The 12488-nt window shown below is 43.3% G+C and overlaps 1 protein-coding gene across 7 annotated transcripts in view; it reads left to right on the top strand.

Annotated features, from left to right (window-relative positions):
• Positions 1-12488, top strand: part of Nav2 (neuron navigator 2) — a 379713-nt gene that overhangs the window by 323329 nt on the left and 43896 nt on the right. For all 7 annotated transcript variants that reach the window (XM_058576946.1, XM_058576948.1, XM_058576945.1 and 4 more), the window contains 4 exons: positions 514-702; positions 7086-7138; positions 11840-11863; positions 11976-12050. In XM_058576946.1, coding sequence (XP_058432929.1) covers positions 514-702; positions 7086-7138; positions 11840-11863; positions 11976-12050 — 341 coding nt within the window. The remainder of the gene's footprint in view (positions 1-513; positions 703-7085; positions 7139-11839; positions 11864-11975; positions 12051-12488) is intronic.

Genomic DNA, 12488 nt, shown 5'->3' with positions numbered 1-12488 from the left:
TAGCTAAGTAAATGTGCCCCCTCGTGTTGAAGCTCTTTGTACATCATTATTAAATGCTCCTTTTCCGAGGCAGTGAGACCTGTGTTCATATTGTTCTTTCTCAGCCATAACTCTTTGCAGCAAGAGATTCTTGTCATGCACAAATGCTTCCCATCTGATCAAAAGCCTGGTTGGACTATTTTGGGCTTTTGGCTTTAGAGAGAATTGTTCCAGATGAGCCCGGGGAGTAATTAGCTCATGCCTGGAAGGTGACACTGGCTTGTCTGAACGTGCCAAGTTGGAATGCCAAGGCCCAGAGCCTTGCTTTGGAACTGACCCGCCTTCCCTCCCATATTTTTAGCTCTAAGTGTGTAGCTCCTAGGCTGATTTGACTACCTTTTAGAAAATAAGACAAGGGAGAGAAGTTGGCAGGAGCGTGTATGGCTGATGATAAGGAGTCTCCTCTCTGTCCCCATCTGGGATTTGAACAGAGACATGAATTTGCAACATTTGATTCTGTTCCTTTCATCCCAGCGAGCCCCACCACTGTCACCCAGATGAGCTTGTCCAACCCGACCATGCTGAGGACCCACAGCCTGTCCAACGCCGATGGGCAGTATGATCCGTACACTGATAGCCGCTTCCGGAATAGCTCCATGTCCTTGGATGAGAAGAGCAGAACCATGAGCCGTTCGGGTTCCTTCCGGGATGGGTTTGAGGAAGGTAAGGAAAGGGATTTGCCATCTCCTAGGTTACTCAGCACTCGGGTGAGCGTCCTCTATGCTGGGTTTACTCTGTTGGCCTGATCCCCCACTTGTGAGTTCCTCTAACTCTCCCTCCTCCTCTGGGGAGGGGAATTCTGAATAGTAAGACCTGACTTTTAATTGGCCTTTTAGGACTTTAGGGAAGAGGCTGCTGAAAACACTCTGGTGGCCCTCAGCGCTGACTGAGTTCTGCTCTAGGCCTCTCTGTCCTGGACTAGGGCCACAGCTTCTTGGCAGGCACCTCCATCCTGAGACCCAGCCACTGGCTCGCCTTCCTGGCAGAGTCACGGGAGAGTTTGTTCCCTGTGTTGACGGACCCATATAGCTCTAGGAGCTGGGCACCATGCCTCTCTGCTTTGCTCCAGAATTTTCTGTCTCTAGTGCTACTTTTTTTCTTTTTAATTTATTACATTCATTTTTACCCTTTTCCTTCTTTGGTTGCCAACTGTGCTTCTTTTGGGTTGAGTTTTTATGTTTTGTTCATTTTAATCAGAATTGTAGAAGAAAAGTTCTGTGGACAACTTCGTCAGCCTCCTCACAAGTCACCCTACTCCTCTTTCTCTTTGCTCCATCACCCAAGGTCTGAGTTAGGGGACGAATGGTCAAAATCCTTTCGAGGGACATCACCCCACGCCCAAAGACTGGGCGCATAGAACAGTGAAGGCAGGCCCCAGTGACCAGTGAATAAGAATATGGAGTCAGACCAGCAGAGTTTAAATTCCAGATCCTCAATTCCTTAGGTATACGATCCTGGGCAAGTTGCTTCTCCTATTTTCTCACTGATAAATTGGGAGTGATAACAGTATTCAGCTCATGCAAGCCTAAGAATTAGATGAGATAATACATATAAATGTTAATGCAATAACATGATTACATGTCACAGCCTCTAGACAGACATTCAGCGCTGGTTTCCTGGCAGCTTGATGTCTCCAGCCAGGGCTAGAGACTGGGGCAAGCCGAGTCAGCTGAGGGCTATACCTCTGTTTGTGCTATTTTTTGCCAGTGACAAAAAAAAGATAGGGGGCAAGTCATAGGTGCCTCCTTCTGCTCCCAGTCCCTGTGAGTGGAGCTATATGTCTCGCATCTGACCAATAGGAAAGAACAAATTTGTAGTTATTTAGGAAATCCCAAATCAAAGGGAAAGAAGCATAAAGGCATCTGCTTTCTCCTAATGTTCTTTTAAACAAAAGTTTTAAAGAATTTAGTTACGGAACAGTTGCTCCCTGGTTAATCTTGGCGACTTAATACTGTCCCGGTGATTTATGTATCATTTGCATCCATGACATCCAGCGTGCAGACTTGACTCTGTAAATCCATATATGGGAACTGCAGGAACAGAGGACTAAGGAGGGGAGGAGCCTGGGTTACTGAGGGTTTTTTCCTTGATTTAAGAACTAAAAATGAATATTCTAACTGCTCAGAGCAGTCTAGTGGGGAGACATTGACCCCCAAGGTGAAGGAAGATGCAGTCTGTCTTGAGCTTTTCCTGGTTCCCTACTAGCCAAGCATGGCCACCAAGCATTTTCCAACCTCCCTGATGATAACTCTCATATGATGAGTTGATCCTGCATTGCGTCCATCTTCTCTACCCTGTGTACACCTGAGTGAACCACATTCAGTACTGAAACTTGTCCAAACAAGCACAGTTAGCCTCAGAAAGTTCTGGGACCATTCCAGTATCATCATCAGATAGCTTTTATTTTTTTCATCTGGAACCAACCTGACAGGCAGCCCAACTGTGCAGTATCTGGGATGTCAAAATGACAGTGATAAAAGAGCTTACCCACAAGCAGAATCTAGATATTCATAAACATGATGATTTATAGTGACAAGGAATTGAAGCACAGGGGTAAAAAAAAAAAATCAAACTTTGGAGGAAAAGGTAGGGACTGCTGTCAATGTGCTTGGGAACATGGAATGTTTTCATCCTTGGGGAAGTCTACTATCAGTGATATTGTTTCTCCTGAGACTGTTAACATTACAAAACAAAATAGAACTTGTGTTAACCAGGTCTTTTTAATTCCTCTGGATGCAAACTATTTTTTTCATATTTCACATTTGGACCAAATAGAACCTCTTTATAATATGGCCTTGTGTATTCTATGCCATAAAGCAGAATAGAAACTTAGAATTAGTGCAAGTTGTTTGTGTGTGGTGGTTGTACGTTTGAATCAGTACTTAACCAGTTTAGAGGTAAGTGGGAATCCTAGGTCTGTAGGGTAGTTGCAGGAATGGCCCAGATGCAAGACCCTTCGAAATTATTTCAGATAAATTAATTTTTATCAGAAAACACTGCAATCTCCCAGCAGCTCAGGAGGCTGAGGCAGGAGGATCAGAGTTCGAAGCCAGCTTCAGCAATAGTGGGGCACTAAGCAACTCAGTGAGATCCTGTCTCTAAATAAATTTTTTTAATAGGGCAGGGGATGTGGCTCAGTGGTTGAGTGCCCTCAAATTCAATCCCTGGTACTCCCCAAAAAGAAAACACTGCAATCTTAAAATCAATTTTAGTAGCATATACTTCGAGGAATGCTGGGTGCATTTTTAAGATGGTTGTCTTTGCACAAAAACAAACAAACAAACAAACAAACATGATTTTATCAGTCATGACTAAGAACGGCTGTAATCTGAAAGCCAAGAGACCCCCATCCTGTCAGTTCACACAGACTCCCCAGCAGCAGAGCAGCTTAGTAAGGAGGAAGTCTTGTCCTGCATCATGCTCGTGTTCCTAGCCCCTGAGTTAGGGTCATGATTCAGATCCTGTCACCCCCATGGTTTGCACTGTGGCTTCAGGGAAGGGGTTGACTCTCATCAGCCTGTTTCCTGTTTGCTAAAATGTGGAAAATAATTGTACCTGCCTCAGAGGATTGAAGTGAAGATTGGGCAAGATAAATCCTGGAAAGCATTTAACAAATAACTCTGAAAGGGGCTTATCGTAAGTGCTCCATCAATGGTAGCTATTGCTGTAATTGTCATCTTATATCCTTCTCCCCAAGGGCCATTTCTTTCATCCCCATTTTTTTTTAATGACAAAATTGAGACAGATGTGTCATGCAGAATGAGGTCCTAAGCCTCTTGAGTCCCAGCTCTCTTTTTACTCAATCCTTCATTCACATTTGATTTACCTAGCTTTTTTTTTTTTTTCCTCTTTCACCCTTTCTCAGGCAAGGTCTAGTCTTTCATGGGTGTGTTCTCTGCTCTGTCATGCTTCCTCTGCTGGCTCAGAGGCGGGGTACCATTTTTTTCTCTCTCCTTCCATGGTACCCAACTGTGGAATGAGAATTAGAGTGTGATGCCTAGGTTTTCTCCTTGCCTCTGACTGGCTGTGTGCCTTTGGCCACATCACTTGACCACTCTGGGCCTTGATTTACTCATTTTCTAATTAAGGATAGAAACTCCTGCATAGTCTGGGATTATTATCTGCAAATTCTCTGTGATAATAAGGATTATTTTAAACAATAGTATAAATGAGAAAATGCTTTAATAGTAAATGTGTGTGTGTGTGTGTGTGTGTGTGTGTGAGAGAGAGAGAGAGAGAGAGAGAGAGAGAGAGAGAGAGAGAGAGAGAGAGATTCCCAAGTGTGACATTTGACTGCTCTATTAATTGGAGTATGCCCAGTCATTTGATTCTGTCTAGAGGCTCTACATTCTGTGTAGAGGTCTAAAGCTTCTTCATTCACAAACTTCAGTCCTGGATGTTGCTTCCGTATAGATTAAATAAAGGTATTAGGCAATTATTCTAAAATACACTGGAAAACTTTTCAAAAAGAAAAGAGAGAGAGAGAGAGAGAGAGAGAGAGAGAGAGAGAAGAGAAACCAATAGACCTGGTCACCAAGGGCAAAGTAGTCTCCAGATTCAATATCCCGTTCTTGAATTGTCATGTGAGACCTTAAGCAAGTTTTTTTTTTTAACCTCTCTGAGTTTCTGATTCCTCAGTGGCAAAGATAGCCTAGGTTTCCCTGTGGTTCCTTGAAGCTATAAAATTTTGGAGGCACAGAGACTAGGAGCATAATTACATGGCACACTTTAGCTGTTTTAGTTTCAGATATCTGCCTTACAGCCAGGCTCTGGCTTGACTCGGGTCACTTGAAGGAGGAGCAGCTACAGTGGCTCAAGCCAGGCACACTCAGTTTTGGTTGACTCTGGGTCTTTTTTTTTTTAAGACTTTATTTACTTATATGTGGTGCTGAGAATCAAACCCAGTGCCTCACACATGCCAGGCAAGTGCACTACTGCTGAGCCTCAGCCCCAGCCCCTCACAGGGTCTCTTTAGATCAAAGCCTTGCCCTTGCTTTTTACCAAGAGAGAGGAGTTAATTATGGTGAAAAACAAGGGACTGCACCTTAAGCCACCAGTTGCGCTCCTCTGCCTGGGGCCGTAAGCTTGCCCTGAGTTGCTGCCTAAACTTCTTCAGTGAGTTTATGTTATAAGATATAGGGAGAGAAGAGAAAGCACTTCCATTTTCAACAGCGAAAGGCTGTTGTAGCCCTCTGGAGCTGGCCCATGACAGGGCTGTCATGCCAGTGACGGAAGGGTGGCCATGTGTTATGCACATTCCACCTGACCCAACCTCTGATGGAGTCTGGCCCCTTCCTTCTGGGTCCTGCAGTTGAAGTAACTTACCCCTGTGGAACATTAAGCTGCTACTTTGGGGCTTTAGCAGCCTCTGTTAATATGTGGACACGTTAACACTGAAAGCCATTGTTGACCGTTAACACCTTAAACTGAGTTTTATAGGTATGAGTCAGATTTGTCATGGATGGAGGAAAATATCTAGAACTCAGCGCATTGCCAAAGAGGAGGGACAGGAATGGTGGGCGGAGTCAGACTCAGAGGAACAGGTACCTGCTGAGTGAGAAGAGGCCAGGATAGCAAGCGCAGAGCTCTGTGGGTAGAAGATGCAGATGGCAGGCAGGCAACGAAAGGCTTTTTGGAGAGGACATTGTTCGCACACTCCTTATTTGGTTGGGCACTATTTAGGGGCATTCCAACAAAGAGAAATGCACAGGCAGAGAGATTCCAAGGCTGGAAGGTACAAGCAGAGAGATTCCAAGGCATGATTGGGAGAGAAGGGAAGGAGTCATAATATGATAGGAACAAATGAAAGAAGAATGGGAGGTCAGGGAGGGTTTACTGGAAAGACCAGAGATAGGCGTCCAAGTAATAGGCTGTGCTGTTCATTTGGTGGTTCATTGGCAGGTAGCTTCTATTGCTGGGATGAGCTCACATCTTGAGTGGTAGGTGACTGCCATAAGTGCATGGTTAAACTTGCTTCTGAGGGCTGGGGTTGTGGCTCAGCGGTAGAGCACTCACTAGCACGTGCAAGGCCCTGGGTTCGATCCTCAGCACCACATATAAAAATAAATAAATAAATAAAATAAAAGTATTTTAAAAAAAAGTTGCTTCTGAGAATTCTGCTTCAGGCTGCAGGTTATCATGCAGAAAAGAAGTATAGGCATCCCACCTGTGGTCAGAACAGTGGGGCCTAATTCAAAGTTTTCATTCAGAAGTCTGAAAGCAGGAATAGTTCAGTCTTTGAAATAAGTTGTCAAGAAGTTACCAAGAGAATAAGAACCTGGCTTTCTAAAAGGGAAGGCATCCAGAACACCTAGACCTAGAAAAACCAGGTTTTAAAATGAGAATAATAAAATATCTCTACTGGATGGAGAGGTGATAAGGCTATACAAGTAGGATCTAAGTCAGAAAGTATTAGTTGCAAACAGAAAAAAGGATAGTACTTGCTTGTTACTTTGCAGAAACAATAGAAATTCAATGCAGAATCTGTACTTCAGTGAATGTTTTTGAACCACATATTCTGCTACATGGTCATGTAAAATGAATTGACTATGGTCAACAGCCTCTTGGGTTCAAACTAATCTGTTCATTTTTTTGAATATACAGCACAGGATATAAAATATATATATAATCTCGCAGGGTATAAAATACATGTGCAATGCAATCTCAACCCATAAAAGAATGACATTAGAAAAAAAAAAGTAGAATAAAATATGCTAGAACAGTAGCAGATTGCCCCTGAATAGTGGAATCATGAGTTACCACAGGCTACCTCAAGGAATATGCCTCTTTCCTCTCTTTTTTCTGTTTGTGCTGGGGACTGAATGCAGGGCCTCCCACATGCTAGGCAAGCGCTCTACCACTGAGCCCCATTCCCAGCCTCACAAACTATTTCTTATTTCACCCTGACCTGTCACCAACCCAGGCCGAGGTGAGACCATCATGCTGAGCCTGACAGTATCCTCCAATTCTGATTTCCTGCTCCCCACTCCCTTTTCTGGTTCCATAGCAGCCAGCTGTGCAATTCACTTTGTTTTTTCTTTTAATAGTTCACGGATCCTCGCTCTCCTTGGTTTCCAGCACCTCGTCCATTTATTCTACAGTGAGTATAAATCAGTGCCGTTGGCTATGATCATGAGAGCTTGGATTCCTTTATCAAATGTGTCAGGAATAAAATGCAATGAACATTGCTCCTGGAGAGAGCATTTCCATTATAAGGGGATCAAATAATTAGGGAACAAGATTTGAAATTCACAAGTAGCTATTAATTATAATATACTAACCAACAAGTCAGGAACTGGCTGTTTTGTTCATATGGTACTTTTGTCGGAATGTGTGAGAAGCCTTGGCCACCTGCTGGCCGGCATGGAAAAGAAAGGCTTTGAACAGTTCATTAATCCTCTGTCTGCCTCAGTTTCTTTTTCTGTTAAGTAGAAAGAACAGCAGTTTTTACCTTATAGAGTTGTATTGAGGACTAAATGGTTTGAACATTACATTTCACTGCATTAAAAACTCCTGGGAGATGAGGACTTTTTTTATTCCTAGTGCTGAGGACAGTGCCTAGCACCTAGTAGGTTTTCAAAAAGTCAGTTTGAAAGAAAGGAGAAAGTGCATGCATTATGTTAAACGTGGCCGGCACAGCTCAGGACAAACGTTCCTAAAGGCCGACTGTCATCGCTGAGAAGGCTGTTGAACAAAATGCAAATATAACCCAACACATTCGGATTTTCAGTACTACAGGATTTGTTCAGTGGAACTTACTTTTTTATAGCTATATGCTGTTTATCTTAAAAATATTAATTTGGGAATTCCTACAGGAAAAAAAATTGCTTTGTTAATCCTTTAGCCTTTTAATTCCAAGGAAGCACATGCTTTAATCATTCAGGTGTTGAGAATTCTGGGTTTCTGGGCTATATAACAGGATGCACTGCATGCGGCTCTTTGAAAAGAAGTGATCGTGCCAGAATCAAGTGAGAGAGACCAGGATCTCATTGTTTCTTATTAGTGAACACGTTGGTGATTGCTGATACAGTCTTATTTGAAGAACCTAGCAACTTTTGCTTCTGTTCCTACCTACCTCACCCCTCCAGCTCCACAGTTGTATCTCTTTAGTTGATTATTTTGTCTGAAATTTCATCATTGGGTCCTGGCTTTCCTCTTAAAGGTTTTATATATAGTAACCATGGGAGGGGTTAATGAAATCATTATCTACTAAGAAAGCATAGAGACGGTCTTCTAGCTGTTAGCCAGTAGATAAACAAAGTGCTCTCTTCTAGAATAAAATTTTTGGATGTAGATACCAAAAATAGTGCTTTCTAACCTACATTCACTTCAACGGTATTTACTGGCACCATTGATATGCCAGGCACTGGCCCAAGCCCCAAGGATATGGATTAGGAGAGAAAGGAGCCTATTGCCCAAAGTGGAAGCTGGAGGCACCAGAGAGACGTGGGACTCTAGTTTCCTGGGGTTGGTACAGAGCATCCATAGCAGATGTTGTAGTGCCCCATGTTCCCCCAGTGGCAAATCCAGGGACTTCTGTCAATGCAAAGACAAGTAGACCCTTCTCAGAGAAGGAAAAGAGCATGCCTTTTCCACTTGTGAGTGTTCAGATCTCGGAAGCCATCACATGTAATTCCTTGGGGCACCCCATTCATGCGAACTGCCAGAAGCTCTTGCAGTAAAGGCCTAGCTTCTAGTAGCTGCTGTTCTGGGTGTGTTGCATAAAGACAATGTTTTCATAACATTCGAAATTGACCTTTCTGAGTTGCTATGAATTCAACAAATTACCAAAGACCTATAAAAATAATTTTAAATTTCTATTTCTAGTCTATTCTATTTCTATTTCTAGAAACCCAAGGTCTAATCTTAGCTTATTATCCCCTTGACTTTGGACAAATTACCATTATTCAGGATGTTTCAGTTTTGTCTTCAATATCAGAAATCTGAGCAAGGTGATGTGTGAGTCTCCAGAACCTCTGACCTTCACTTAATCAAAATCTCCCATTTACTATTCTTACATGTGCCTGCTCTGAGACTATAGATTGCTTTTGCAGACTTTAAAAAAAATAGACTAACATTAGAATGTTTTCATGCTAGAGCAGTCTGCCAGTTTTAAGAAAAAATTGCAAGTCTGGCTAGACTCTGCCACCACCTAGCAGTGATGTGTGGTCCCCTGTCTATTATTAGCTTCTGAGAGGTGATGAAATGCAGAAACAATGCTCAGCCCCCTTTGTAAATGCTAAGGTGTCATCTTTGGTCTCTTCAGTCGCCACAGACTCAGACCAAGGAATTTGCTTACTAGCTGAGAGTCTTAGGTCTCTAATTAGAGGATAGCAGCTTCTTCCCTTGAAATCTCTATAATTCTTGGATATTCAAAAATGCTCTTCTGTCTGAAATTTGCCTGCAATTTTAATTACAAATGAAAAAAAAAAAAAGGCACCATGATGCTAAATAATAGCCATGGAGAAGTCATGGCCAGCCCTTGGAGTAGAGAGAATCTCAGAGGCCACAGGTGGCAGCAGACTTGCTTTCTTCATCGAGAGGGAAGAGCAGTGAAGTTCCCAGGGGAACTGTGGAACAGATGGAGGCCCGAAGCTCCACACAGGGCTCCCACGTGTAAAGAAGATCAGCAGTAGCTGGTGGCAAGATGCAGAGCACATGACTTTTGTTGGCCCAGCCTTAGCGACAGGTGGGCACAGTGGCAGACAGTGGCCAAGACTGTTACAAACTTGTCAACAGAATAGCTTAAAAGTGGGGCTGGTCCTGTTGGTGTTTCAGCATGCTAACAGGCCCCCAGCAGCCTCCCATATGTTAGATAGCTGTGACATTCTCACTGTTTTCTTCGTTAGATCAGACTTAGAAGTCACAGGACTCAGTTCTGGAACGTTTCCTTGAGAATGTAGCTGTAGTACAAGAGAAGAAGCATGTGCTGGTTATGCCCATAGGCTGACTAGATTGCCTTGGATCACCCCAGCTCTGTCACTCATCAGCTGTGGGCAAATTACTTAATCTCTCTATGCCTCAGTTTTCTCATATGAAAAAAAAAGCAATAGAATTAGTACACACAAAGGGTTATCATAAGGAATCAGTGAATCATGAAAATAAAGTGCTTAGAAGAGTCTGGCACATGGCAAGCATTCAGTCAGTGCTGCTTATTATTATCAGGATATAAGCAGCACAAGGTTAGAGACTTGTCACTTGTTCTTAACTCTATCCTAGGACCTTAAAACATTGCACCAAGTCAGAAATCAATATTTGTTAGATGGTGGTGGGGATATTAATATTTGTTAGATGGATGGATAATGGACAAATGGACAAAGAGAGTTGTGACAATGTTATCTGAGAGGCAAGTCTGAGCATTGAGATGGAAGTACCTTCTTCTGAGTTTCTCAGAGGAGGAGATTGTCACTGTGTGATTTTAGGTAATATACTTAACCTCTCCAAACCTTAGAAACAGCATACAAAAAAACTGCTTTACAGAGTTACTTCAAAGATTAAATAATTTGGCCTCCGATCCTTAAAAGTGAGTTGCTTTAGTTAGTAGCCAGCCTGGAGAAAGGAGATCTTGAGCAGGATCAGGAAAAGGGCACTGGGGGGCCTGGTGTGAAGGAAGATGAGACAGAAAACAGCTGCCCACCTGCTCTCGCTTATGTGTGTGGGTCTACAGGATCTAATGACTCGTTTCCCTTTTGTGCTCTTAACTATCAGAAGTACCCACTAGAGCCAGATATTGATTCCTAAAAATATTTGGGTTATTACTAGTATACTTAGATTAGGGTACTCACTGAGAACCTAAGGACAAGATAATGTTCTCATTGATATTTACTCCTATCCCTGGCTCCCAAGTCACTCCTCCATCCCTGAGTGGTGGGTGGACAGAAGGGCAGGAATACTTCCAGCATTTCCAGGAAATGGGTGGAGGGTTGAGTCCTTCCTTATGAGCCCCTGTGGGAACCAGAGAAGAGACAAAGAAAGGTTCCTCCTGTAGCAGTTTCCTCCAGCTCATGTGGGTTCCCCATGTGGGAAGAGAGAGTCTTATAGTTTCTTTCTGGCCGGTACCTGTGTTACCACTGGCAGCAGGGAAGGCTTTACCAGTAAGAAGTTTCACAGGTTCACCGTTACTCCCAGGAATTCCAGGTAACTGAAGGACTCAAGGTGGCACAGCAGGAAGTGAAGGCCATGGTATCCTCACAAGCTGTGGAGCCAGCAGGCTGGATGAACAGGAGCTTCCCAGCCCTTCACTCTAAGGCCTTTCTGCCCCCTCTGCTCCTACTGTAGCACCCTAGGGAGGCCAAATGAGGGAGAAAATGGGGACAGAATCAACCCCTGCCCCCTAGATGGGCTTGCCAGATAAAATACAGAACATACAATTAAATTTGAAGTTCAGGTCAACAACAAATAAGCTTTTAGTGTAAGTGTATCCCCAATATTGCATGGGATATGTTTAGACTTTGAAAACTGTTTAAATTTAGCATCTTGTGTTTTTACTCCCCAATGCTGGCTCGTGTCCTTCTCATGCATACCTTTTCCCAAGCACCTTCCTTTAGCCCATCTCCATGTGGAGGCTGGGTGGCTCCTCACAATCGGTTGGAATATTATTCTAATTCTTTCTTATTTCTTAAGATGATATTCTGTAGATGGATCAACTTAATTGAACCAGTTTAGCCAGAGAAATATATCAGAAAAGAAAATCAGTCTTCCAGATTTTTCTGAGTATCCAAATTTGCTGCTCCCCCATAGACTGGAATGTACTGTTCTTTGCTTCTCAACTAGTCTAATTTCCTTTGTGATTTATTTACAGCCAGAGGAAAAGTGCCAGTCAGAGGTAAGGAACCATTGCTAGTTGAATCTCCTCTTTCACTATTATCAATTATTTCACCCAGCTCAGCCTAGAAACAGACTCCCCAAAGCAGGTAACTGTGCCTTGTCATCTTTAGATTCGCAAACTGCGGCGGGAACTGGATGCCTCCCAGGAGAAGGTTTCGGCGTTGACCACCCAACTGACAGCCAACGTGAGTGCATCTCAGGGTGGGAGCTGCTGGGTTGGGTGGGATGGGAGGCAGCCATTTCTGCCTTCCAAGCATTGCCTCAAGGCCCCCATCTCTGAATACTTAGAAGTAGCACCGTGTAATAAAGATGGACAACAACTTAACATCATGGATGTGACTGTCAGCTTTCACACAAACTGGCTGTGTGACTTTAGGCAAGTTCTTTACCACCTGAGCCTGACTCTGCTCTTCTGTGCCCTCAGGACACAAAGGCAGCCCTTTCGCTGGCCAGCAAAATGAGATCCTGTAGCTCCTCCGAGCTAATGCGGTTTCTTTCTGAGCTTGTAAAAGCACTTTTCTCAGTAGCCGTCTCCATAGGGTCAAGGTTTTGTTTTCGTTTTTAATTTATAGAAAATACAAATGCTTCCAACTGGAATCATGGGTGGAAATTAAATGCAGAAT

The sequence above is a fragment of the Marmota monax genome, unplaced genomic scaffold (assembly GCF_021218885.2).
Source record: "Marmota monax isolate L192 unplaced genomic scaffold, Marmota_monax_Labrador192_F-V1.1 WCK01_AAM20220418_F8-fsc00061, whole genome shotgun sequence".
Classification (NCBI taxonomy): domain Eukaryota; kingdom Metazoa; phylum Chordata; class Mammalia; order Rodentia; family Sciuridae; genus Marmota; species Marmota monax.
Note: the sequence above shows the minus strand (reverse complement) of the source record. Positions and strands in the feature narration are given on the sequence as shown.